Here is a 24,531-nt window from a genome sequence, read left to right on the forward strand (position 1 = left end):
GGGGGCCCTGGCAGGGGCCGCACTGGGGGAGGAGAACATACTTTAGTCTTAAACTAAAATTTAAAAGAACAAGCTGTGTTCAATCTTTAAAAAAAAAAAAAAAGTAAATACAATATGTGGTTCAATAAATAGAAAAAAGTTACAAAATGCGGTGATCTTTTCCTTAATTACAAGAGGAGAAAAGACAGAGGAGGGTGATTGGGAGCGGGACACTTTCTTCTTCTCCCTGGGCCAAGGTGGGGGGAGGGAGGCCAAAGAGACAGCAACTGGGGATACAAACAGAAAGACAGGCTAGATGAAAATATGCGAAGAGGGAATAAGATGAAGGACAGAGCAGGGAGACAGAGGAGGAGAAAGGGAGAGCTAGACAGCCAGCCAAAAAATGCTAAGATGTTGGCCCCTTTCCTTTCTAGATTGGGGGGGTTGGGGGTCTCTGGCTTGCCTGTCCTTGTCTCTCCCCACACCAGGTTTGGAGGACAGTGTGAGTCTGGCTCGGTTCCTGAGTTGTATGTCCAGTGACTAGTAGGTAGGGGGAGGGGCAGTAATGATCCCCCAGCCTGCCCTGGGACCCTGGCACCCAACAGAGTCCTGGCAGGATGAGGGGGTGAGGTATGTGGCCGAGGCCTGAAGCCTCTTCAAATCCTTCAGTGGGGGGTGAACCATTGGTCCCCATTGGGCAGCCTGGAGAGGGTGTGGCGCTGTCGGTGGGGCCCCTGAGGCGGGGGTGGGGGGTTGGGGGGTTATTACCAAAGGAGTTTAGATGCCCTAACACAAGCCCTCCATCCACCCAGAGTTGGGCACAGGGAGGGTTTGTCTGCTACTTTGACTTCGAAAACCAGTGTCTGGAGAGTCCTGCTTCCCAGCACTCCCTGCTGCCCACTCAGCTCCAGACAGAGCTGTAGCTTTGGGGAGGGACAGCTTGACTATTGCTTCTGGGGTGGTCACAATGGGGTCATACCAGCGGCACAAGCACACACCCCCTTCCAGGCCTCTGGGTGGTGGTATGGCTTCTGATCCTCGCGTCTCGCACACTCGTTTGCACGCTCCTAGGCACGCACGTGGCAGGATGCCACCTCCTGCCTCCCACCTCCTTTTGGGCTTGGGGGGTGGGGGATGGCAGGCAAGACCACCCAGCTTTAGCCAGGCTTCTTCCCTGACTTAATACTGAAATGCCACACGGGCCTTCAGCGTCGAGGCCCCTGATGGAGAGCGGGTGCCACAGGGGCAGGGGCGGAGGGAGGATGCCCCCACCGTCTGCCTCTTGCTCCTCAGCCGAAACGCTCCCGCACCAGGAGCATGAGCTTCTTTTTGCCCTTGTAGGTCTGTTTGAGGTTCTCCAGGAACTGGGCGAACTGCAGGTGTCCGTCCGGCGCCAGCAAGAAAGTCTCGCGAGCTTTGCCCAAGAACTCGATGAAGTCGCTGTAGTGACGTGGGCTGATGTGCGTCAGGCGCGAGTGACTGGTGGTGATGTAGGCCGCCACGGCCGCGTCCAGCAGCTGGCACAGCGGTGCCCGGTCGGCGCCCAGAGGCTTGGCAGCCCGGCGAGCCCCAAGTGGCCCCAGGCCGGGCGCCGAGAGGGTCCAGCGGCGCAGGATGTCGGAGAGCATGGGGGCGCAGTGGATGCTGCGGATGATGAGGGGGACGATGGCCGAGAGCTCATGCCGGCCCAGCGAGTGGCTGAGCGAGCAGGCCCAGAGCACGTCATTGACTGCCGGGTGGCTGTCCTGGTTGAAGGCAATGCTGAGCTGCGCCAGGGCCAGCGTCGCCAGCTTGTAGGCCCGCAGTGGCAGGCCGCGGTGCTCCATGTAGCGTGCCACGGTGAAGAGGTGGGCGTGGCCCAGGCCGCCGGCGGCCGCGTCCAACACGATCTGGTAGGCCGCCTCGAAGGCCGCCTGGTTTTTCTCGCACAGGGTGAGGGCGGGCAGGGCGCAGTTCTGCGGGTCTTTCATGGCGCACTGCAAGGCCAGGGTGCGCGCGCAGGCCCAGAGCTCCTCCCGCCGGGCTGCGTCCAGCTGCAGCCGCAACAGCGTGGCATGGGTAGTGCCCGTTACTGCCACGATGGTGGCCGCCTCCACTGGGGTGAATAAGGAGTACCAATTCTGCATGATGTTCATCAGGGCTTGTGGGCCTGCGGGAAACGAGAGGATGACACTGGTCGGGCATGGGGCAGGGATTCACCTGTGCATGGGTTTACCCTGTGTGCATGGGTTTACCCTGCGTGAATGGATTTACCCTGTGTGCATGGGTTTTCTAGGGATTTATCTGTGCATGGGTGTACATATGTGTATAAGTTTACCCTGACCTACAGTTCCCACCAGGCAAGAATAAAGCTCTACCCCCTCTACCTCCACTCCAGGCTTGATAGAAACTTCACTTTACTTTTCTAAGGGAGCAGAGGGCAGCTGGGCTGGGTAGGAACTGAGAAGATGGGTGCTAAGCATTGGAGGGATTGTCCCTTCTCCAAGCCACTTAGCCTGGCCAGCCTCCAGGCTCAGCTGGACACATCCTACCATCCCCCACACCCATCAGTCCCTCCTGGCCCAGCTCAGAGCACAGGCTGGGGTCCGGGAAATGGCTCTGCTTCTCCTTCATGCCTGCCTGGTTCTGCATGGAAGTGAGTCATGAGTGCCCTTGGGGGCTCTCACCAATTTCTGTGGCACAGCTGACCAGCCAGCGCACCATCTCCCTCCGACGCCAGGTCATGGTGTTCAGGGTCATCCGCATCACCTGCAACACGGGACATAGGGAGAGAAGGGGGTCACCTGAGGGAGGCCTATGGGAGGGGGTTAAGGATTCTGAGGGGCCCCAGGAAACTCAGAGGTTAAGGACTGAATCAAAGCCATACAGTGTGGGCAAGCGGCTTCACCTGTCTGGACCTCAGCTTCCTCATCTGTAAAATGGAGATAAGAATAGTATCTACCTCACCCAGTTGTGAGAATCAAGTGAAAGTGTGTAGTAAGTAAAGGTTTTTGTACAGTGCCTACGGCTTCAATGTGCTCAGCTGACACCAGCCATTACTGTTAGTGTTATTCTAAGGTCCCATGGATCCTACCTAGGACAACTAACCAACCTGTCACTTTTCTCTGGAAAGTTCTGTGCTTCCTGTCAGATTTCCTCCTGAGGCCCCACACAAAGCACCTACCATTACAGGTCCTACCTTCTTCAGGTCCCACCCCCAATAAGTACCATCCTTGCTGGCCTTTCTCCTGAGACCCCCAATCGCAGGTCCTGCCTGGAAGCTCCTAAATAGTGGGGTCACCACCATAAAGCACCACCCATGGGGACTTCCCTGATGGTCCAGTGGCTAAGACTCCATGCTCCCAATGCACGGGGCCCAGGTTCAATCCCTGGTCAGGGAACTAGATCTCACATGCTGCAACTAAAAAAAAAAAATCCTGCATGCTGCAACTAAAGATCCTGCATGGAGCAACAAAGATCGAAGATTCTGTGTGCTGCGACTAAGATCTGACACAGCCAAAAACCCCCCCAAAACACCACCCTTATATCAACCCCCACATTCCCCCACAATAGCTCCACCCCCTTCACAGCGTGGTTCAGAGGCCAATTCTGCCACTTGTCTGCCCTTTGCTGGCCAGTTCTACACTGGGAAGATGTCACCTTATTTTACTTTTGCCACTGAGATCCTGCCCCCATGAGCCCCATACTTGTCTATGCCCTCAAGCCGCGCCCATGCCTCTGCCTTGCCCTTACAGCATGTCCCTCGTCCGGGTCCCAGAGGAGGGCCTGGACACTCACCTGCAGGCCTTACCTCCACGACTTTCAACCACAGACCCCACCCCTAGAAGTGGCTCTTCATTCACAGGACCCTCCCTAAGCCCCGCCCCTCAGTAGCGACCCCCTCCTTCTCGCCCAGTCCCCTGCAGGGCCCTTTCCCAAGAAAGCTCCTAGTAGGCAGGCTCTTCAGTTTCAGCCCCGCCCACTCATGGTCCTTAGGGCACATCAACCCCAGGCCAACACATGTAGATTCTGCTCCCTCTTGTGGCAGCGGGCAAGCTCTGTGATCCCCTTCCGTGTCCTCAGCCACACCCCCAGAAGTAGATTCTCACCTTCAGGTTCTGCAACTGAGTCACTCATTCATAGGCCCCACCCTCACTGGTGACTTCAGGCCCTCACTCTCAGGACTCCTCTCCCTGACCCTGTTCCTCTGTAGCCCCGCCCAGAGATGCCATTCACATCCAGGCCCCGCCCCTAGAGGATGCGAGGCTTACCCTTAGGTCCCGCCCCCAGAAAGACCTTGCACTCAGGCCCCGCCCCCAAGTGGGCCCTTGCCCCGCCCTTATGCCCAGCCGGCCTCGCCCCTATGCTTGCTCCCGCGGCTCTCACCTGAAGGCCCAGCTCCAGCGCAATGCCCAGCAGCGTGGTGTCCGGTGGGGCGCTGGCCGGGGTGGCAGTCTTGCAGGCATCCTGCGCCAGCTTGAAAAGCAAGGCTGGAGAGTGGATGTTCTGCTGGATGGAGCCCAGTACTGCGTGCAGCCACTTGGGGTCTCCTAGAGTTCCGGGAGGGACAGAGGATATCATGGGCATACCCCGCACCAGCCGGATGCTGTCGGACCTGCTTACACAGTTTCTTCCACACACGTGCAAATGTGTGAATGTGGATGGTGATGGAACTGGCGATGGTTCTATGAAGACCTAGACCACTCTTGGCACTCCGCTTTATCTTTCCTCTGCCCCTTCCCTTTCTGTGAGAGGAAGCCACTGGACCCCTAACTGTCAAGGGCACCAATTCTGGACCCAGCAGATGCCAGATGCCAGGGTTCAAATCACACAAGCTGTGTGATCTTGAGTAAGTCACTTCACCTCTCTGTGCCTTGGCTGCCCCGTTTGTACAATGGATAATACTAATGCCACGGTACATGTCACACAGGGCTACGGTGAGCCCATACTTGTAAAGGCCTTAATATGGCAAGACCTATATATGTGAGTGGCTTCCAGGTGGCTCAGTGGTAAAGAGTCCGCATGCCAATGCTGGAGCTGCAGGATACATGGGTTCAATCCGTGGGTCAGGAAGATCCCTTGGAGGAGGAAATGGCAACCCACTCCAGTATTGTTGCTGGGATAATCCCATGGACAGAGGAGCCTGATGGGCTAGTCCATGGGGTTGCAAAGAGTCCGACATGACTGATCAATTGAGCATGCAAACACATGCACATATGTGAACTTTTATTACTGTTATTATTGTTGACCTAGATCCTACAATTCTGTTACTCAGCTCCAGCCACACCAGCTTCCTCTCTGCTTCTTAAATATAACCAGGCACTCTGCACTGGCTGTTCCTTCTGCCTGGAATACTCTTCCCAGATGCTGTGGACTGAACTGTGTCTCCCAAAATTCATACACTGAAGCCCTAACTCTCTAGAGTGACTGTATTTAGAGTTTACCTTTGGGAGGTAATTTGGTTTAGATGAGGTCATGAGGCTAGTGCCCCCAGGATGAGATCAGAGTCCTTATATGGACAGGAGGAAACCAGAGATCTCTCTTTCTCTGTCATGTGAGGACACGGTGAGAAGGCAGTCATCTGTAAGCCAGGAAGAGAGCCCTCACCAGGAGCTGACTGTCCTGGCTCCCTGATCTTGAACTTCCAGCCTCCAGAACTGTAAGAAAATAACTTTCTGTTGTTTAAACCACTGCATCTATGGTAGTTTGTTATAGAAGCTGAGCTAAGACACCAGATACTCCACCTTCACGTTGTGGCTTAAATGTCAACTTGCAGTATGCCTCTTCATAGCACTTACTACCTCTCACTGCATAACTATCTTCTTTACCTTATTTATTATGTATCTGCTCTCACTAGGAATAACACCATAGAGCATGGGATTTGAGACAGTTTTGTTTGCTACTGGGGCTCAGCATCTGGGACAGTGCCTGGTATATACAGGAAGTGCTCAAGAAGGGACTTCCCTGGTGGCCCAGTGATTAAGAATCCACACTTCCTCTGCAGGGGGTGTGGGTTTGATCCCTGGTCAGGGAACTAAGATCCCGCAGGTAAAAAGAAAGTGCTTAAGGAAAACTGCGTAGGTGCACGCTAAGTTGCATTTGACTCTTTGTGACCCCATGGACCGTAGCTCCCCAGGCTGCTCTGTACATGGGATTCTCCAGGCAAGAATACTAGAGTGGGTTGCCATGCTCTCCTCCAGGGGATCTTCCCGACCCAGGGGGTCGAACCCACATCCCTTATGTCTCCTGCATTGGCAGACAGGTTCTTTATCACTAGCAGCATCTAGGAAGCCCCAAGGAAAACTGTGGGATAAGTAAAAGTAAGTGGGGGGAATGGAATGAGGGAAAGGAGGGAGGGAAGTAATGTAAAGGACAGGGGGACGGGGGTGGGGGGTAGCCATGGTCCTCACCCTTGGCAGCGGTGAGCATGGCAGAGGCCAGCTCACATTGGCGGGTCTCCAGGTGGCCGAGGATGAACCAGCGGGGGAAGCGGTTGCTCATGATGGAGTCCAGCGGGTTGCTGGGAGGTTCTCCAGCTGGAAACGCTGTCTCCAGTACGGGCAGCCTGGGGTGAGAAGAAAGGCAAGCCTGCTGTGAGACAAGGCTGGACTCTCCGTCCTCTCTAGGAGATGCCGCTTGCCTCAGCCAGAACCTACCCTCCAGAGTCAGCAAAGCCCTGGGAACCCAGGAAGACAGAAGATGTGTGTTGAAGATGTTCACTGCATGTATGAAATACATGGGGCTTCCCAGGTGGGGCTAGTGATAAAGAACCTGCCTGCCAATGCAGGAGACATGAGACCTGGGTTCGATCCCTGGGTTAGGAAGATCCCTTGGAGGAAGGCATGGCAACCCACTCCAGTATTCTTGCCTGGAGAATCCCATGGACAGAGGAGCCTGGTGGGCTACAGTCCATAGGGCTGCAAAGAGATGGACACAACTGAAGCAACTCAGCATGCACGCACACATAAGATACATAACTAATAAGTATAGTACAGGGAACTCTACCCAGTACTCTGCAATGACCTATATGGGGAAAGAATCTCAAAAAGAGTGGGTATATGTATATGTGGGCTTCCCAGGTGGTACTAGTGGTAAAGAACCCGCTTGTTAATGTGGGAGACAGAAGAGATGTGGGTTCAATCCCTGGGGCGGGAAGATCCCTTGGAGGAGGGCATGGCAACCCACTCCAGTATTCTTGCCTGGGAAATCCCATGAACAGAGGAGCCTGGTGGGCTACAGTCCATAGGGTCACAGAGTCAGACACAACTGAAGTGACGTAACACACAGGTACACAGATATGCTGCTGTGCGGCTAAGTCACGTCAGTCGTCTCCAACTCTTTGCAACCTCAATGACTGTAGCCCTCCAGGCTCCTCTGGTCTGTAGGATTCTCCAGGCAAGAATACTGGAGTGGGTTGCCATGCTCTCCTCCAGCGGATCTTCCCAACCCAGGGATCGAGACATGTCTCTTATGTCTCCTGCATTGGCAGGTGGGTTTTTACCACGAGTGGCACCTGGGAAGCCCACACATAGGTGTATGTATAATGAATTCACTTCACTGTACACTGAAAGTAACACAACATTGTAAATCAACTACACTCCAGTAAAACTTAAAAAGACAAAGACGTTCACTGCCGTTGAGACCGAGCAGGGCCCTGTGGGAATCCCAGGCACAGAGGCCTTTCTGTCTGGCATTTCTTGAAGTAAAGACTCCAGTCTCCAGGAACTTCCCTGAGTTCCAAAGGATGGATTCCAACAGTTGCTAATCAAGGGAGGAGCAGCCAAGACACCACCTGAGGCAAGATTAAAGGGGCTGGAGAAACTCACCAAGATGAGGAGACCCGACCACCTGAGATGCAACCCCTGCTCATATCCTGATCTTGTCAGAGACCACATTTTGGACCCACTGTTAAAAACACTCTCATCAGGCTTCCCTGGGGGCGCAGTGGATAAGAATCCACCTGCCAACGAAGGGGACATGGGTTCGATTTCTGGTCGAGGAAGATTCCACATGCTGCAGAGCAACTAAGCTCGTGTGCTGTAACTAGCGCCGGTGCTTTAGGGTCTGTGAGCTGCAACTACTGGGCTTTCATGCCACCACTACTGAAGCCAGCTTGCCTAGAGCCTCTGCTCTACAACAAGAGAAGCCTGAGAGGCCCACATATAGCAACTAGAGAGTAGCCCCACTCTCCGCAACTAGAGAAAAGCCTGCGTGGCAATGAGAACCCAGCACCCAGCATAGCCCAAAATAAATCAATAAACAAAATTATTTAAAAAATATTTTCAGTGAGCTCTTTCCTGACATGCCCAACAGAAGGGAGAGTGCAACTTCCCCTCCCAACTCCTCTACCCCTTTCTTGCATATCACCATATGCATATGGCATCTTGTCATATGGCAATATGACATAGTTTACCTATAAATGTGCTTATTCTCTCTCCCTCACTACAATGTCAGCTCCAAGAGGGCAGGAATTTTTGACTACTTGGGTCACCATTGCATCTCCAGCACCAGAACAATGCCTGCCATCCAACAGGTAAACAACACATGTTTGTTGAAGGACTCGATGGGGGGCCCCTGTAAGATATTTTGATCCTCAGCTCACTGTTTACATGCATTTTGTGTTAAGAAAGTTCTCTAAAGCTGTTAAGTGTAATCAAAGCATGGAAAAGGAGTCACGACTATTCTGGTTCCAAATATGTAAGTGATTTTGCTGGACTTCCCTGGTGGTCTAGTGGTTAATAGTCCACCTGCCAATGCAGGAGACACGGGTTCAATCCCTGGCCCGTGAAGATCCCACATGCCCCACCAAGTAGCTAAGCCCACAACTACCGAAGCCTGAGCACTAGAGAGCCTCTGCTCCATGAGAAAGAAGTCACTGCAGTGAGAAGTCCGAGCAGTGTCATAAACAGTAGGCCCCACTCTCTGCAACTAGAGAAAGCCCGCGGGCAGGAATGAGGACCGAGCACAGCCAAAAATAAAATAAATAAATAAAAATTTTAAAAATAAATAAATGACTTTGCTACGTGACTTGGGACACACCTTCAGCCTGGCTATGTGTAAAATGGGTGTAAATATACTTATTTCGCTGGGGTGTTTAGAAGATTATATGGGATAATGTGAGTCAGATTTAGATCAGAAGTTGGCACCTTTTCTTCTGCACTGGGTTGGACAGCCAGTATTTTCAGCTTTGTAGGCCATTTGGTCTCTGTCACAACTCTCATTGTTGTATAAAAGCGGACACAGACAATACACAAACGAGTGAGTGGTGCTCTGCACCGATAAAACTTTATTTCTAGAAACTGAAATTTGAGTTTCATGTGTTTTTCATGTGTCACAGAATACTTTTTGATTTCCTCCCAACCATCTAAAAATATACAAACCATTCTTATCTCAGGGGCTGCACAAAAGCAGGCAGCTGGCCAAAGTTGGCCCGTGGGTTGTAATTTGCTAGCACTGGTTTAGAAAAAAGTCTAGCACATAAAAGAGTGTTCTCTAAATCATGGCTCTTAACAGATTATTCTTTTCAAATATTCTGGAAAATGCACCTCAAACTTTTTTTTTTGGCCAGGCCATGCAGCATGTGGGATCCTAGTTCCCCAAGCAGGGATTGAAACCAATCCCCCTGTATTGGGAGCAGTCTTAACCACTGGACAGCCAGGGAAGCTCTCAAATTGTTAATAGGTATCTCTGGAGGATAGGATCAGAGGGTGGGAGATGGATTTCACTTAATTTGTTGGGCATGGTTTACTATGGACAGGGCCTTTTAATATTCTGCTTCTATGATCTGCTGGTGCCCATGGGGAATGATAACCTGGTCATGCATTGCAACATCTAAATGTCTATCAGTTCCACACTGGGTTTTTCGTGGAACCACCCTACAGTGGTTCACCTGTTATGTGATAGGATAAAGCCTTCAAGATGCAAAAGTTCAGTGAAAACAAGGTGCAAAGAATAGGTACAGGAGACTTCTTTGGTGGTCCAGTGGCTAAGACTTTGTGCTCCTAATGCAGGAGGCCTGGGTTCCATCCGTGGTGAGGGAACTAGATCCCACATGCTGCAACTAAGAATTCATATGCCGCAGCTAAAAGATCCTGCGTGTCGCAACTAAGGATCCCTCGTGCCTCAACTAAAGATCCTGAGTACAGCAACTAAGATTGAGGGCAGCTAAGTAAATAAATATTAAAAAAAGATTAACCATCATAAGAAACCATTAGGTTATTAAAATAATAATAATAAAAAAAGAATAGGTACCAGAGTTATGGGGCTTCCCTGGTGGCTCAGTGGTAAAGAATCTGCCTGCCAATGCATAGACTGAGGTTTGATCCCTGGGTCAGGAGGATCCCCTGGAGAAGGAAATGGCAACCCACTCCAGTCTTCTTGCCTGGGAAATCCCATGGACAGAAGAGCCTGGTGGGCTACAGTCCATGGGGTTGCAAAAAGAGCCGGACATGACTTAGCGACTAAACAACAGGATGTATCATGGGTATAGAAGAGAACCAAGTTTTAATTTTCAGATTACAAGTTTGCAGAAATCTGGACTCTTGTAGTATAGATAAGAAAGTGGTAACACTGCTTGCCTCCAGAGAGCTTTGGGTAGGTTGGGATAAACTTGCCTAGAAAAGGACTCTGAATTCTGTGTCATGTGGAGATTTCTCAATTTCAAAATAAAATGACATATTTATATTTAGTCGTCAAGAGCACAGAGCAGCCTGGAATGCTAGCATGAGGGAGACTGCATGAACTAAGTTGTGAGTGCAGGCGGAAGGATGGGGCTCCCAGTAGCCTCCCATCCCCTAATCCTTCCCGCCCCAGGGGGAGTCCCCAGCTGCATTTTCTCACCTCATGGCTCGAAGTGCGAGGCGGTAGGCTAGGTCTGGGTCGTGAGGCAGCAGTGCGGTAAACAGGTATCGGGCACAGGTGTGCATGGGTACGCTCTCCCGGAACAGCACTTCTCCAAAGCCACTGAAAGGACCCCCTGCGGGGGCAACCCAAGCTCAACCCCCAGGTGTGGGCGTGTTTCGCCTCTCCCCAGGGGTCCCCACCTTCCAGTGGGGTACGGGCCGACCCAAGATAGAGTGGTTGGGGCTAGAGAGGTCCCAGGGGTGGGGAAGCAGGGCTGAAACTAAGACAAGTACTGGAAAATCCAAAGGAAAAAGACCCTTGGAACCTCTGGGTAGGGGTAGGGCTCAAACGAAGGGAGTAGCCAGAGTGAAGGCGGGGCTGCACCTGCTCTGGGGGCGCGGCCAAGCCAGCTTCCTTATGTGGTAGGGGCGGGGCCTCACAGGGATGGGGGGGGGGGGCCATCAATAGCAGCTGTTATTGGCTGGCAGGCTTTCTGGGGGCGGGGCAAAAATTTGGACCTCCCCTTTAAGGAAGTGCCAAGGTATGTAATGATTGGTTATCGCTGACTCAATGGACATGAGTTTGAGCAAACTCAGGGAGATAGTGAAGAATCAGGAAGCCTGGCGTGCTGCAGTCATGGGGTCGCGAAGAGTAGGACACAACTTAGCCACTGACCAATAAGGTATGGAAAGACAATAAGCACCGGAGGTGGAGGTAGAGGCTGGGTCTCCCAACCCAGCAGCAACCAGACCGCTGCGGCGGACTGGACCCTAGGTTTCAGGAAGGATCCGGCTTAGGAGTGTGGCCTTACCTTCCAGCAGCTGCCCCGCCTGCTTGCGCAGCACCTGCACCAACCGCTCGTCCAGCTCCACTTCCTCCAGCAGGGCCAGCAGCTGCTCCTCGCTGCGCACCACCTTGTCTTGGGCATACAGCCCCTCGGGCAGGGCCCGCTGCTGTCCCAGGCCCAGCAGGGCCACCTCTAGCGCCATCGCCAAATAGGACTCCCCAGGGCTCCCTGGCACGGGGACGTGCTGGTAGGCCACCTTCCGCTTCTCAAGGCCCAAGTCTGTGGGAGAAGGGCATCATGGCTACTGGGGAGGAACCCCTTTTCCTGGGACTCTAGTGGTCCCTGACTTTAAACATGGATACTGTAGGGGTGGAGGAGGTTTATGGAGAGCCAGCTGTTTCTGCACACACCAGGAGGAAGCGCCCACCTTCCAACAGCAGGTAGGCCTATGGTGGCCTCACTTTCAGAAGCTAAGCCTCTTTTTTTGGGGGGGGGCACCTGGTACTGGCCAAAGGGCAGGGCAAGTGTAGGGGTGTGGCCAAGTAATAGGAATACTAGGCAAAGAAGTATGGCCAAGGGGTGGTGATCCTCCCACCTCCTCCAGAGGTCCCCAGTCTGGGTACCTGGGTAAATGGCAAGGGTCTCCTCCTCTAGACGACAGGCCTCCAAGAGTGCCCTGCAGAGGCAGCCAATGGGGTCCAGGGGATGGCCCACCCATCCTTCTGTGTTGGTGATGCAGGTGGAACCTTTCTGCAATAGCTCTGAAGGTAGAAAAAAAGGCTCAATGCCCACCCCCTACCAACCCTCCAGGAGGGCTTCTTCTTCCCAAACCCTGAGCCCAGCCTCCAGATGCCCATCCAGCACCTTCGTCTCTGCCCCCTTGAGCTCTATAGTAGCTCTCACCTCCCTGGCCTTCTGTTTCACACCCAGACCGAGGCGTGGCTAAACTGGGTGCTTTTTAAAACATCCAATCAGCGTCATCCCTCTCCATATAACCCTTAATCCTTCTCACTTCTCTCAGGCTCAACCTGCTTTCAGCGCTCTCAAGGACTGATATGAACGTTTCCCCATGATTGTTACACACCCACCCCATCTGGAAGCACATCCTCTCATCTTCTCACACAAGCTGAGCTCTCCCTTGCCTCTGGGCTCCAGCCCATGCTGTTTCTTCTACCTGGAATATAGTTGCTCCCTCTCTTTTTCCTGGGAACCTCATGTACATCCTTAGGATCTAAGCTTAGCTCTTACTTCCTCTGGGCCTGGGGAAGGGTTGGGGCTTTCCCCATGCTTCCAGGCTAGTTTAGAGTTCTGCTCAGATACCAAAGCCCCCATTTTCCCTCATTAAACCCTGTGTTCAATTTCCTGGTAACTAACCCATCAACCCAACCTCATCACCCAGAGTATGCAACTGGTGGCTCCCTCCTGCCCTCCATATCTCGTCTACAAACATGTTCTTTCTTGGGTCATACAACATGGAATACAATTTTGAATTTGTTGCCCATATTGGGAAAAACAAAAAACAGTAAATTCCACATCAAAGAATCCAGATTTCTGGCCTCTCTTGGAAAAATCTGATCTGGCCATGCTGGGCCCATGTCCTTGAAAAGCATGTGGCTGGATGCATAGAAGCTACATTTCCCAGACCCCTTTGTGTGAGGTGTTAAAGGTGGGAGAAAATGAGCCCATTACTCTTCTGCAGCAGCTGTGAGTATGTGTGTGTGTGGTTGTCTGGGGCACAGATGTAAGGTTTGCCAGCAGGTTCTGAGTTGTCCTCTTGGGAACTGCCTCCCTACCCCCTGGTTAAGGCTACAAGCAGCGGAACTCTGTGCTTCTGAAGTTCAAGTTTGTGAACCCAGGCAGTGGTTTCCCTGACTTTGAATCTGGTAGCCCTTTCACTAGTTCCCTGAGCCCTCAATCCCCTGTATTAAATTCCTTTCTGCTCAACACACCTAGAGTGGTCTGTTTTCCTGTTGTACCCACAGACCCTCCAGGTTGCCACAGCCCCCAGCAGTTGGCATTTGTGTCTTCGGCCCCAGGACACGATGATAAGATTGGTGCCCACCTTTTTTCTGCTGCTTGTAAATCTGTAGCTGATGTCGCTGCTGCAGCCGGAGGGTGTTGACTATGGCGCTTGCCAGCCGCAGGGCCTGGCGGGGGTATCCATGGGCCCTCAGGGTGTCCACACGCGCACAGGTAGTGGGGAAGGGCTCGCCCAGCCAGAGCGGGCGGCCCTGGGGGTCGAAGGTTGGTTTCTCACTGCCCCCGCTGCCTGTGAGGTTGGGGCTGTAGGAGTCACTGGCCAGGATCCTCTGCAGATGGTCATCACTCCAATGCAGCGACCCAGCCTGCAGGGCGCGGCCAAACACGGTGTGACGGGAACCTGCAGCCATCACCTCCTCCTCCTCCTCTGGGCCTGTGGGAGAGGTGCCCAAATGTGGCCCCATGAGTGGGGCCCTAGCAGTTAGGCGGTGGACAGTTCTATCCCACCAAGTGCCAGACTTGGGCCTAGACTCTGGGTACAGTGATGAGTGTGCCATCGTTTCCCCCAATTTTTTCAAAAGACTTAAAGTTGTGTGTGTGTCAGGGGAGCAATCAGAGTCCTTCATGAAAGTGAAAGTGTCCGACATGAAAAAGTCGTGTCTGATTCTTTGCAACCCCATGGGCTATAGCCCGCCAGGCTCCTCTGTCCATGGAATTCTCCAGGCAGGAATACTGGAGTGGGTAGCCATTCCCTTCTCCAGGGGATCTTTCTGACCCAGGGATCGAACCTAGGTCTCTGCTTTGCAGCGGATTCTTTACTATCTGAGTCACCACAAATGGACAACTGAGTTTGAACAACTGGGTCTGTCCATCTTTCTCCCTCCATACTCAATTTCTTTCTCTTTCCTCTGTTTCTCTCCCTCCCTCTCTGCCTGTCTTTACTTGTCTTTCTCTTCTCAATACCTGTTTCCTTTTCTTTTTGTTTCCCCATCCCCCCACCCGATTTCTGCCTTCATGGCCAGGAGGAGACTGAGTCAGCCCAAAACTACAGGTATCTTAAGTATTTCACATCACTGTCCCTCAGGCTGCCTGCTGCCCCTGCCCTGGACACTCACTGTCTCCTGGCTAGGAGGCAGGTAAGGGCTAGTCCCCTGCCGCCCTGCCTCTATTTTCCCCAGAGCACCATGATGGGGAGGCTAGGCCACAGGCAGTAGGGATGGTTTGCTTGGGGGGAGTGGCAGGGACCCCTCTCCTACCTGGGATGAGGGCTGCAGTGGGCTGCAGGCTGGGCCCATCAAAAGAGTAATTGCCCTCCTCCAGCGGGCACACGTCCAGCTTGTCCCACTTGCTAAGCAGCTGGAGCCAGCTCGTCCGCTCCTCTGGTTTGCAGTGGGGACTCAAGATGACGCACACCCACAGGGCCCCTGGGGAGGGAGGGGAGCCAGTGTGGGCATGGAGGAGGCTCAACACTCACGCCAGCAGGAGCAGCACACACTTATGGAGTGCCTGCTGTGTGCTGGGCACTGGTCTCTGCTTAACTCTCACCTTGGGCCTCTTGCAATTCATCCTCTCTTCACTTTATGGCTCAGAGAGGTAAAGTCACTTGCTCAAAGCCACACAGCTGGGAAGACAGAAGTCAGGACTCAAACCCTGGCTGCCAGACTCCTCTTACAATTTTTTTCTCTATAGCACTTATCACCATCAATCACAGGGGTCAGCAAACTACCACCCGTGGAGAAAATAAAACCTGCCACTTTTTTTTGTGTGTGGAGCTGTACTGCATGTGGGATCTTAGTTCCCCAACCAGGGATCAAACCTGCACCCCTGCCTTGGAAGCACAAAGTTTTAACCACTGGACCACCAGGAAAGTCTCCCACCACCTGTTTTTGAATGGCCTCTGAGCTAAGATTTATTTTTACATTTTTAAATGGTGGATGGGGTGGGGAATAAATAAAAATATTTTTTGATTTGTGAAAATGATATGAAATTCAAATAAATAGTGTCCATAAATACAGTTTATTGGAATGCTACCATGACTACTTTGTTATGTGTTTGTGGTTGCTTTTTTGCTACAACAGATAAAATCGAATAGTTGGGACAAAACCCAAATAGCCCGAAAAGGCAAAACTATTAACTAGCTGGCCCTATGGAAAATGTGTGCTGACCCCTGGCCTGATGGGCTTGTGGGATTTTCTCCTGTCTGCCCTACTAGGTGTCAGCTCTCTGAGAAGAAGAAATGAAAGTCGCTTAGTCGTTCAGAGTCCGACTCTGTGTGACCCCATGGACTTATACAGTCCATGGAATTCTTCAGGCCAGAATATTGGAGTGGGTAGCCTATCCCTTCTCCAGCGGATCCTGCAGACCCAGGAATCAACCCGGGGTCTCCTGTGTGGCAGGCGGATTCTTTACCAACTGAGCTATCAGGGAAGCCCTGAGGGCAGGTATTTAATCTCTTTTGTTGCCTGTGGTAGCCCCAGCGCTCAGTACAGCCCTTGTATATTGGCCGGGCTACTGAATGAGGACGGATTCAGGGTGGTCGAGCCCAGACGCTTGCCGCGCTCCCGCTTCTGGGGTCTGGGACTCACCCAGCTCGTCCCACAGCTGGCGGCACTTGTCCGTCATGCCGGCGCCCTGCTGCCGCCATAGGGCCAGGCGCGGGTCCTGCAGGAACTGCTCAGTCATGAGGATCAGCATGCGCGCCCCATTGGAGTCACGCATCCGCAGCATCTCGCGCACCTGTGCCAAGACCTGGTGGTGAGAAGGGGCGGGGCTCTGACTCCGGAGCCTAGCCCCGCCCCCCGTGCTTGCCCACGCAGCACCTTGCAGAACATCGAGCGCAGCTGCTGGCTGGCGCCGTAGTAGCCGCCATTGGACAGCAGCTGTTTCACCTGCTCCTGGATCTGCTCCTCGTCCAGGTGCCAGCAGTTGGCATCCTCGATGCCTGCGCCTGCTGTGGGGTCTGGGGCACCTGTGGGGAGAGAGGGAAAACTCATGCGTGGGCTGGGGAAAGGAGTATGTCAAGCAGTCCTCCAAATCAACTAACCCATCCCCAAATTCCATCCATCCCACCTGAAAACTCACTCACCCAACCATTCATCCATCATCTTACACAAAGCATCACCTACCTTTCCATTCAAACCACTCACCGGGTCTATCCACACCCCCATGTCATGCCATGCATCTTTCCATCTACACATCATAACCCTTAGCCACCTACCTACCCCATTAGTCCATCAGCCACCCTACCCATAACTCCCATTTGTTCACTGATCTACATACCCATCCCATCAGTCCATCCATCCATCCATCCACCTACCCAACCCTATTTGTTTTTCCAACTCATCTGTACCAACCACTCAAAACACTACTGACCTATTCATCCACTGACCCACACAACCATGCTATCCATCCATCCAGTTAACCCAAACTTTCCATCTATTTTTTCCCCACCAACCATCCATTCATTTGTATCTCCCCAAACACCCACCAACCCATTAGTGCATCCATCCATCCTATATACTTGATCCATTCACCATGTCAGTCTATATATAATAACATCCATGCACCCATCAACTCACCCCCAATCCATGTATCCCTTGGTCCTTCCAATCTTCCACCAACCCCATCTGTCCACTACCTCAAACTCCCCAATCAAAGCGCATCCCATCCAACTCCACTGCCAAGTACCACCAACTCCCCATTCACCTACCATCCCAGTAAATCACCCATCCACTCATTCCATTCATTTTCCCACACCATCAGTTCACCCCAACACTCCGTCATGAACACCTTCTGCAGCCACTCATCACTACCCTCAAATATCCATTCATGCCTCCACCTGCTACTCATCCATCTATTCACTCTCCATCTCACTCCATCCTCCCACCATTATAGTTAAGCAACACTTGTAGCTCCAAACCACCCCAGAATTCATAACACCTCCGGGTCTATCTCCTAACCATATCCCACCTCTGACACTCACTAAGGTCCACACATACTCCTCATGACCTCAACCCATCCATGATCCCAGGCCTGCTTCTGTGATCTTGGGACACCCCTACCCTGGGGCTGGATATTTCCATTGGCTGATTTCTGACCATTCATCTGCCCAGGGCCAGATCAAATCCAGGTTCTGCCACTTCCTAGGTGTGTGACCTTGACCTCAGGTGGTGGGGCTCCACCCTCACTCCTAGATCAAGGCTATCTTTGGATGCTGTGACACATGCCAGCCACACAGCAAGCAAGGTGGCTTTGAGCTGGGGCTTCACCTCTCCCATGAGATCTTGGGGCACTCTTACCATGCACCAGGTTGATCTCAGAGCCCAGGAGGAGGATCTCATCTGCCAAGCGCTGGGCAGTGGGCAGCACCTCGGTGTGGTGGGCGCTGATGAGATACTGCACGAACTTCTGCAGCTGGTCCCGGTTCATCTGGGAGAGTGTCTCAGAGATGGGCAGTCTCAGCTCCACCTGGTGGGCATGCCGAATGCGGTAGAGCGACAGGGCCACCACGTGGGCACAGTAGAAGAGATCACGGTTGTCGCAGCCGCAGCTCACGGATGTGATCTTGCAGCGGTCAAAGCTGATGGAGACGTGGTAAAGGCGCTCGGGCTCTCCGGGGCCCCCTGGCTCCCGGATATTTCCACTCAGGTGGAACCCTAAGACCAAAACCAAACTGTCACTTGCTGTGTCACCCCAGAGATGGGTTGTGCTTGACAATGATGCACAGCAAGACCAGGTGCAAATCCCAGCTGAGTAACCTAGCACAAGTAACCTAACCTTGCTGTGCCTCAGTGTCTGCGTCTGTGAAATGGGAATATTAATGAATAAATGAGGAAGCAGCATCCTCCTCATGCGTTTGTAATGAGGATGAAATGGGTTAATGTAGAACACTGTTTGCAGACAGTAAGTGCTAAATAAATGCTTGTTCTTATTCTAATTCTGAATAATATTACTACAAGCCCTTGGATCATTATGGATACTGCCCAGGCTCCAGGCACCCTGTCACTTCCTGGGAAGATACCAAAGAATCTTGGGGGTGAAGGGTTGCTGTGGCCAGCTAGGGGCCAGGTCACCCCATCACCCCCTGCCCCTCCCTGGCCCCTGGGGAGCCCAGATGCCAGGCTCATCCAACTGGTTGGGCAGCTCAGGCTCCAGCCGGCCCTGTCTGTGTCATGCAGGGACACAGCAGCTTCCTCATACCAGTTGGAGGTGGCCGAGCCTGTGGCTGGCTGGGTCATGTCCAGGCAAGGGGGCCCCCAGGCTGACATGGTTCAGAGAGGGTCATCTTGGCTGAGTCCCTGCCTCCAGCTGGGAGATGACGTGACCTGCCCCCATGTGAAGTGTGGCATTCCAAGGCTCATCTGCCTTCTGGCTCAGTCTCCACTGGTTCCCATCTGAGGCCTGCTCCCTGAGGTCTAGATTCATCTTTCATCTCTAGCTCTACACTTCCACCCTCTCCCTTCACTTGGACCCTGCTGTCTGGGGTTTAAGAGCACTCCTTACTGATGATCCTCAACTTCCACTCTTTGTTTAGTCGCTCAGTCGTGTCCGACTCTTTGCAACCCCATGGACAGCAGCACACCAGGTTTCCCTATCCTTCACCATTTCCCTGAGCTGGTGACTTTCACCCCAGACCCCACCAAATCCTTGTTGCCTGAGGTCCAAGACCATCCCTAAACCTATGAACCCAACCTCTACCTGAATCTCTCTGCCTGAGGTCTAAGTCTATGTCTCACCACTGGCTCTAAAACTTCGCCACTTCCCTGGTGGTCCAGTGGTTATGAATCCTCCTTCCAGTCAGTGTATGGGACATGGGTTCGATCTCTGGTGTCGGGGAACTAAGATCCCACCTGCCTCGGGGCAACTAAGCTCGTGTGCCACAACCAGGGAGAAGTCCACACGCCCCAACAAAAGACAAATAAATATTAAAAAAAACCAAACTTTGCCACCAACTCTTACCAAGGACCCTGCTGCCTGAAGTCTGGGATCATTCTTACCTCTGGCTCTAAACCTTGGCCCCAGAGGACTCCTGGGTCCCACTGCCTGAGGTCTGGAACCTCCCCTCACTTCCGGTTTATAATCACTCCTCAAAACCACTGTCTCCTCTCTGTCTCACTACTTCTACCTTCAGCCCTCAACTAAGCTGACTCAGGTCGAGGCAGATCCCTGATCCTGAGCTCAGAATATTTTGTACAACCCTCTCTGGGCATCAAAGCCTGCCTTTTGGAATCTTCCAGCTTCCCACTCCTCCACACATGCTCTGGACCCCTGGCCTCCCTGGCAGGGCTGGAGGGACAGGCACTCACCTACTTGCAGCACACGATCTACAGCCCCACTCTGCAGCAGGTGCAGCCCGCGGGTGAAGGGCACCCGGGCGTCGTGCTCGCCCTCCGGGGGCTGGTACCCCAGTGATGAGTACATACATATCTCCCGCTCGCTTCGTGGAAATGACCAGAACACAATGCGCTTCTGGACTGGCTCCGGCACACGGGAGAACCGCTCCTCAACCTGTGGGAAGGGCTGCGGTGTTAGAGACCCGGGTGTTGGAACTCTGACTTTGCTGCTTACAAGTACCATGACCTCGCGGAACTTCCCTGGTAGCCCAGTGGTTGGGAATCTGCCTTCCAATTCCAGGGATGTGGGTTCAAGCCCTGGTCCAGGAACTAGGACCCCACACGCTGTGGGGCAACTAAGCCCACCCACCACAACAACAGATGCCACAGTGAAGATCCTGCCTGCCACAGTTAAGACCTGACATAAGCCCAAAATAACTAAATAAAACAAGTAGCATGACCTTGGATGAGTCACTTTGCCTCTCTGAGCTTCAGTTTTTCTCAAGTGTAAGAAGGAGATGTTAAGAGCCCCTGCCTTCTGGGTGTCATGAGTATTACATATGCATTAATATGTTTAGCACTTATAATAACACCTGGCCCATTGTTAGTGTTCTAGAACTTTCTGTCACTTCCCTCTTGAATGTCAGGTCCCGGGATCCTAATGGAAGGTAGTCTCACCCCTCAGGCTTGCAGGGTGCGGGTGGGGCAGGAGGAAAGAAGACAAAAGTGATCAGAAGACAAGTGATCAGGCCTACACGGTCTTAGCCTACATTGTCCTAAATGTTTTATGTATATTAAATACCCTTAATTCTACCAGCAACAACCCAATACTTTGGCAGCCTGGGGATTCTAAGCTCAGAAGTAGGGTAAATTCATTTGTTCAGGATCCCACAGCTGATGAGCTCCAGGTTCCAAGACAGGCTCTCTGTTCCAGCTTCTAAGGGTCCCCAGGAAGGGATGGGTATCCTGCCCACCCCTGGGGGCTCTGGGCAATGAACTGAGCTGGTTGAGCCTACATTCCAATCCAGGCTTGCTACTCACTGGCTGGGTGTCCTTGGGCAAGTTTCTCAACTTCTCTGTGCCCCTGTTTCCTCAAAGTAAGGAGACCAATTGCCAAAGAGCTGCGGACGATTCCATGAGCTTCTGTGGGGTAAGACCTTTACTAGGGCCAGACCTGCCTGAGGCAGGTACATGGGAACCCTGGAGAAGGTTTTAAGATTGTCCTGGGGGTTTCACACATGATGAAGGAGCAGGGACCCTTCAGAATCCCCAGTCATGGATTTCAAAGGGAAGTGGGAGGACCAGTGATTTGCTCGGGGCCTCGGGGACAGTTGGCAGATGACTAAGGAGGGATTTTCCAGGCCATGAATCAGAGCCCGCCCCATCCACACTTGGCCCAGACCTATTGGTCGAGGCAAACTCCCTAATTCTTATGAGGCCAGGGAGCAAAGAAAGCCACTCAAAGCCAAAGAGAGGACAGAGCCTGTCGGGGCTGAGGAAGGCTTGGTCAGGTCCTAGCCACAACTCCACTGAGGCTGGGAAAGTTGACTCTAATAGCTTCCACCCTGGGGCCATCCTGGCAGGGCCCCCAGAAACCATAGTGGTGCACCTGTCCAGGTAGCAAGACCCTGGCCCCACACTTGCTGCCAAACTCTGGAAGGACTGGGATGGTTGAGGGTCAGGGGTGGGGGTGAGGGGAGGGTAGGCACGAGGTAATGGGGGCAGGGGGAGGACTCTGACAATGGGAGTAATCTCTGCAGCCAGTCAGGAGGGGCAGCCCCAGGTAGGAGGTGGTCCAGAACGACAGGGGGTTGTGTAATAGGGCCTGCGTAAAGGACTGACAAGAGAAGAAGGTGTCCCCATGGGATAAGTGGGTTCTGGAGGCTGGAGGCAGGGATCGGAGACAGAAAGGGGTGTCTTGGGCCTGGGATCTATATATATAGGAGAGTCCTCTAAGGGGGTGTAGGTCAGAAATGTTGGGTCTCTAGGTCCTGAGATCTGGTCTGTTCCCAAGTGGGGGCGGTTGTAAGAGTTGGAGAGAGGATTGAGAATTGAATGGGGTGCCCTAACTGGGGATGAGGAGAAGGTGGGACAAGAGAGGTATGCGGTGCTGTAAGACGACCATAGGGCAGGAGAAAAAGGGTCCTGAATTGGATCAGGGGCACTCAGGTATTCCTAAGTCTTGTGGGCTGAAGAGCAGAGTTGTCCCAGGAAGGGATGGGGGTGGAAGGAGTGAAATGGGAGGATGAGGGGATGTCTTGGGCAGAATTAAGGATTTTGGAGATCTCTGGAGGTGTCTTCGATGGGGACAGGTCCAGAGGCTGGGGTCTGGGCAGGGGGAGGAAAAGATATGTCTAGGAAGAGGCTGGGAGTGGGTTCCTCCCCACCCCGCCTCTCGCTCACCTGCTCAAAGGCCCAGCTCTCGGCTACTCGCTTGGCGCTGAGGTCCAGCAGCGCTTCGGGCCGGCCCCGGCCGCGCACGGCCCCGGCCCCGGCGTCGCGCTCCTCCGGTCCTGCGGGGCAGCCCCGGCTCCGCTTGGCCGCGGGGGGGTCCATCCGGCTGGGCCGGGGCCGGGGCCGGGGCGGGGCCTGTTGAGGGGGTTCTGCCCGAAGCCTGCTCCGCCTCGCCGGCTCCCACGACTCCTGCCCACCTTCCTGACCTTGGTCTGTGCTCGGTCGCCCCGGGACTCGCGCCGCACCCACCCCCGGGCCAGCAGGGTGATGCGGCCCCTTTAAGACGCTTCACAACAATGAAGCTGCCTCGGCCGCCGCTTTATCCTACACCTTGGTCCCGCCTCCGCCTCCCGTCCCCATTGGCCCCCCCTTCGGCCTCCGAGGCCCTCCTCCGCCGTTGGCTGCGCCACCAGATCCGTATCCAAGTCGCCGCTGTTCATTCGTTACAAGCACTGCCTGTCTTTTCGGGACTACTCAATCAGGACGCTCAGCGAGCTGGGCTGTCAATCACGAAGAGCCGAAGACCAATCACAGTGGGAGAAGACCCCGCATCGCCGGCCTTAAGCGGAGTTTCGGGGCGGGTCCTGGGTTCATTCACAACATTCCTCCCCCGCCCCCTTCGGGCTGGACAGCGCTCCCAGGGCTGCTGGGGCTGCGCCCACACACGGCTTTGTTTACTGAGGGTCGCTTCCGGGCGCCGCCAGGGGACAATCAACACTGCTCGGCCCGGGAGCGAGACAGAGCGGCGGGATGCCCGGGCAACCTCTCAGCCCATCCTCCCTCTGGTTTGTGTGGCGTGAGAAACAGCCTCTCTGGGCGCCAGGTCAAGTTTTGATGCTTTGCGGGATGGAGGGAGCACAGGTCGCTGGGTAGAGCTTATGGGGGCTGCGGACACCCTCTCTAGAAATAGAGCCAAATTCAAATCCATCCTTGAGCCTCAAGATAAGTATCCCCAATCCATTCTATGCCTCATATATTGTTGTTGTTGTTTTTAGTTACTAAGTCGTGTCTAACTCTTTGTGACCCCATGGACTGTAGCCCGCCAGGCTCCTCTGTCCATGGGATTTCTCAGACAGGAATACTGGAGTGGGTTGTCATTTCCGTCTCCATATATTATGTTGAGTCATATGAAATTACTGATTTTCAATCATTTTTGATACACTAAATGACAATCTCGTAAAGTTCAAAGTATAGATGTTAAATCTGACCACTTCTGATTATTTTTTCTGACTGAACTTGTCTGGGCCGCATCTCTGACCTTGAAGCAGTCGGTGGTGCTCACTGCAGTTCCCCAGCCCAACCCGCGCCCCAGGCCTCTGCCCACCGCGGCCCCTGCCGCCTCCATGTCCTCAGAGAACCCTGCGTTTCCCCTTTGCCACACTTCTCTCCGTCATCATTACGTTCTTTATCATTTCAGCAGTTGTTTAACTTCTGTCTCTCCCTGCTCCATGGCGAGCTCCAAGAGGAAGTAGTTTGTCCAGCTGATGCACTGCTTTAAGGCCAGCACCTGAACACCTCAGGACACACAGCAGTGGCTCAATCTATATATAACTTGTTGACTAAACCAACTCACGCCTGTTCCCATTCCACTGAAATGATGTACAGAGCAGGAAGAACTCAAGCTGGCTCCTAAATGGTCTAATTGCTGCCCCCTTCCCCTCCCCATATGGAAACTCTGGCTTTTTCCTTCCAGGAATTTCCAGTTTCACAGCTGCACGTTCTGGCCAGTCCCCAACCCACCATTCAGTAAACTCTCTCTGACTTGCAGTGTCCAGTATGGTCACCACTGGCCACAAGTGGGCTTTTGAGTCCTTGAATTGGGGTCAGCCTGAATTAGGCTGTGCTGTGGACTTCCTTCATGGCTCACACAGTAAAGAATCTGCCTACAGTGCAGGAGACACGGGTTGGATCCCTGGGTCAAGAAGATCCCCTGGAGAAGAGAATGGCTACCCACTCCAGTATTCTTGCCTGGAGAATCCCATGGACAGAGGAACCTGGTGGGCTACAATCCATGGGGCTGCAAAGAGTTGGACACCAATGAGCGACTAAGCACATCAATGTGAACACATTGGATTTCAGAGACTTAGTAGGAAAAAGAAGGCAATATAACTTAAGAACTTTTTTTTTAATATCCATTACATGTTGACATGATGCTATCTTAGATAAGTTTGTGTTAAG

At 53.1% G+C, this 24,531-nt stretch overlaps 1 protein-coding gene across 2 annotated transcripts; it reads right to left on the bottom strand.

Annotated features, from left to right (window-relative positions):
* Window positions 1-84: 84 nt before the first annotated feature.
* ZSWIM4 (zinc finger SWIM-type containing 4) lies at window positions 85-22,669 on the bottom strand. Of its 2 annotated transcripts, XM_061150124.1 has the most exons (14): window positions 22,303-22,669; window positions 19,873-20,074; window positions 17,866-18,222; window positions 16,387-16,535; window positions 16,153-16,303; window positions 14,824-14,991; window positions 13,650-14,000; window positions 12,211-12,348; window positions 11,612-11,866; window positions 10,798-10,933; window positions 6,369-6,523; window positions 4,345-4,508; window positions 2,646-2,727; window positions 85-2,128 (listed from the first exon to the last, which is right to left on the bottom strand). In XM_061150124.1, the coding sequence occupies exons 1-14, from the start codon at window positions 22,453-22,455 to the stop codon at window positions 1,269-1,271; spliced, it is 3,321 nt and encodes a 1,106-aa protein (XP_061006107.1). In that variant the 5' UTR covers window positions 22,456-22,669; the 3' UTR covers window positions 85-1,268. The 2 variants fall into 2 exon arrangements, with proteins under 2 accessions (XP_061006107.1, XP_061006108.1); XM_061150125.1 differs by lacking the exon at window positions 14,824-14,991.
* Window positions 22,670-24,531: the final 1,862 nt, after the last annotated feature.

Source organism: Dama dama, chromosome 9, assembly GCF_033118175.1.
Source record: "Dama dama isolate Ldn47 chromosome 9, ASM3311817v1, whole genome shotgun sequence".
Lineage (NCBI taxonomy): Eukaryota > Metazoa > Chordata > Mammalia > Artiodactyla > Cervidae > Dama > Dama dama.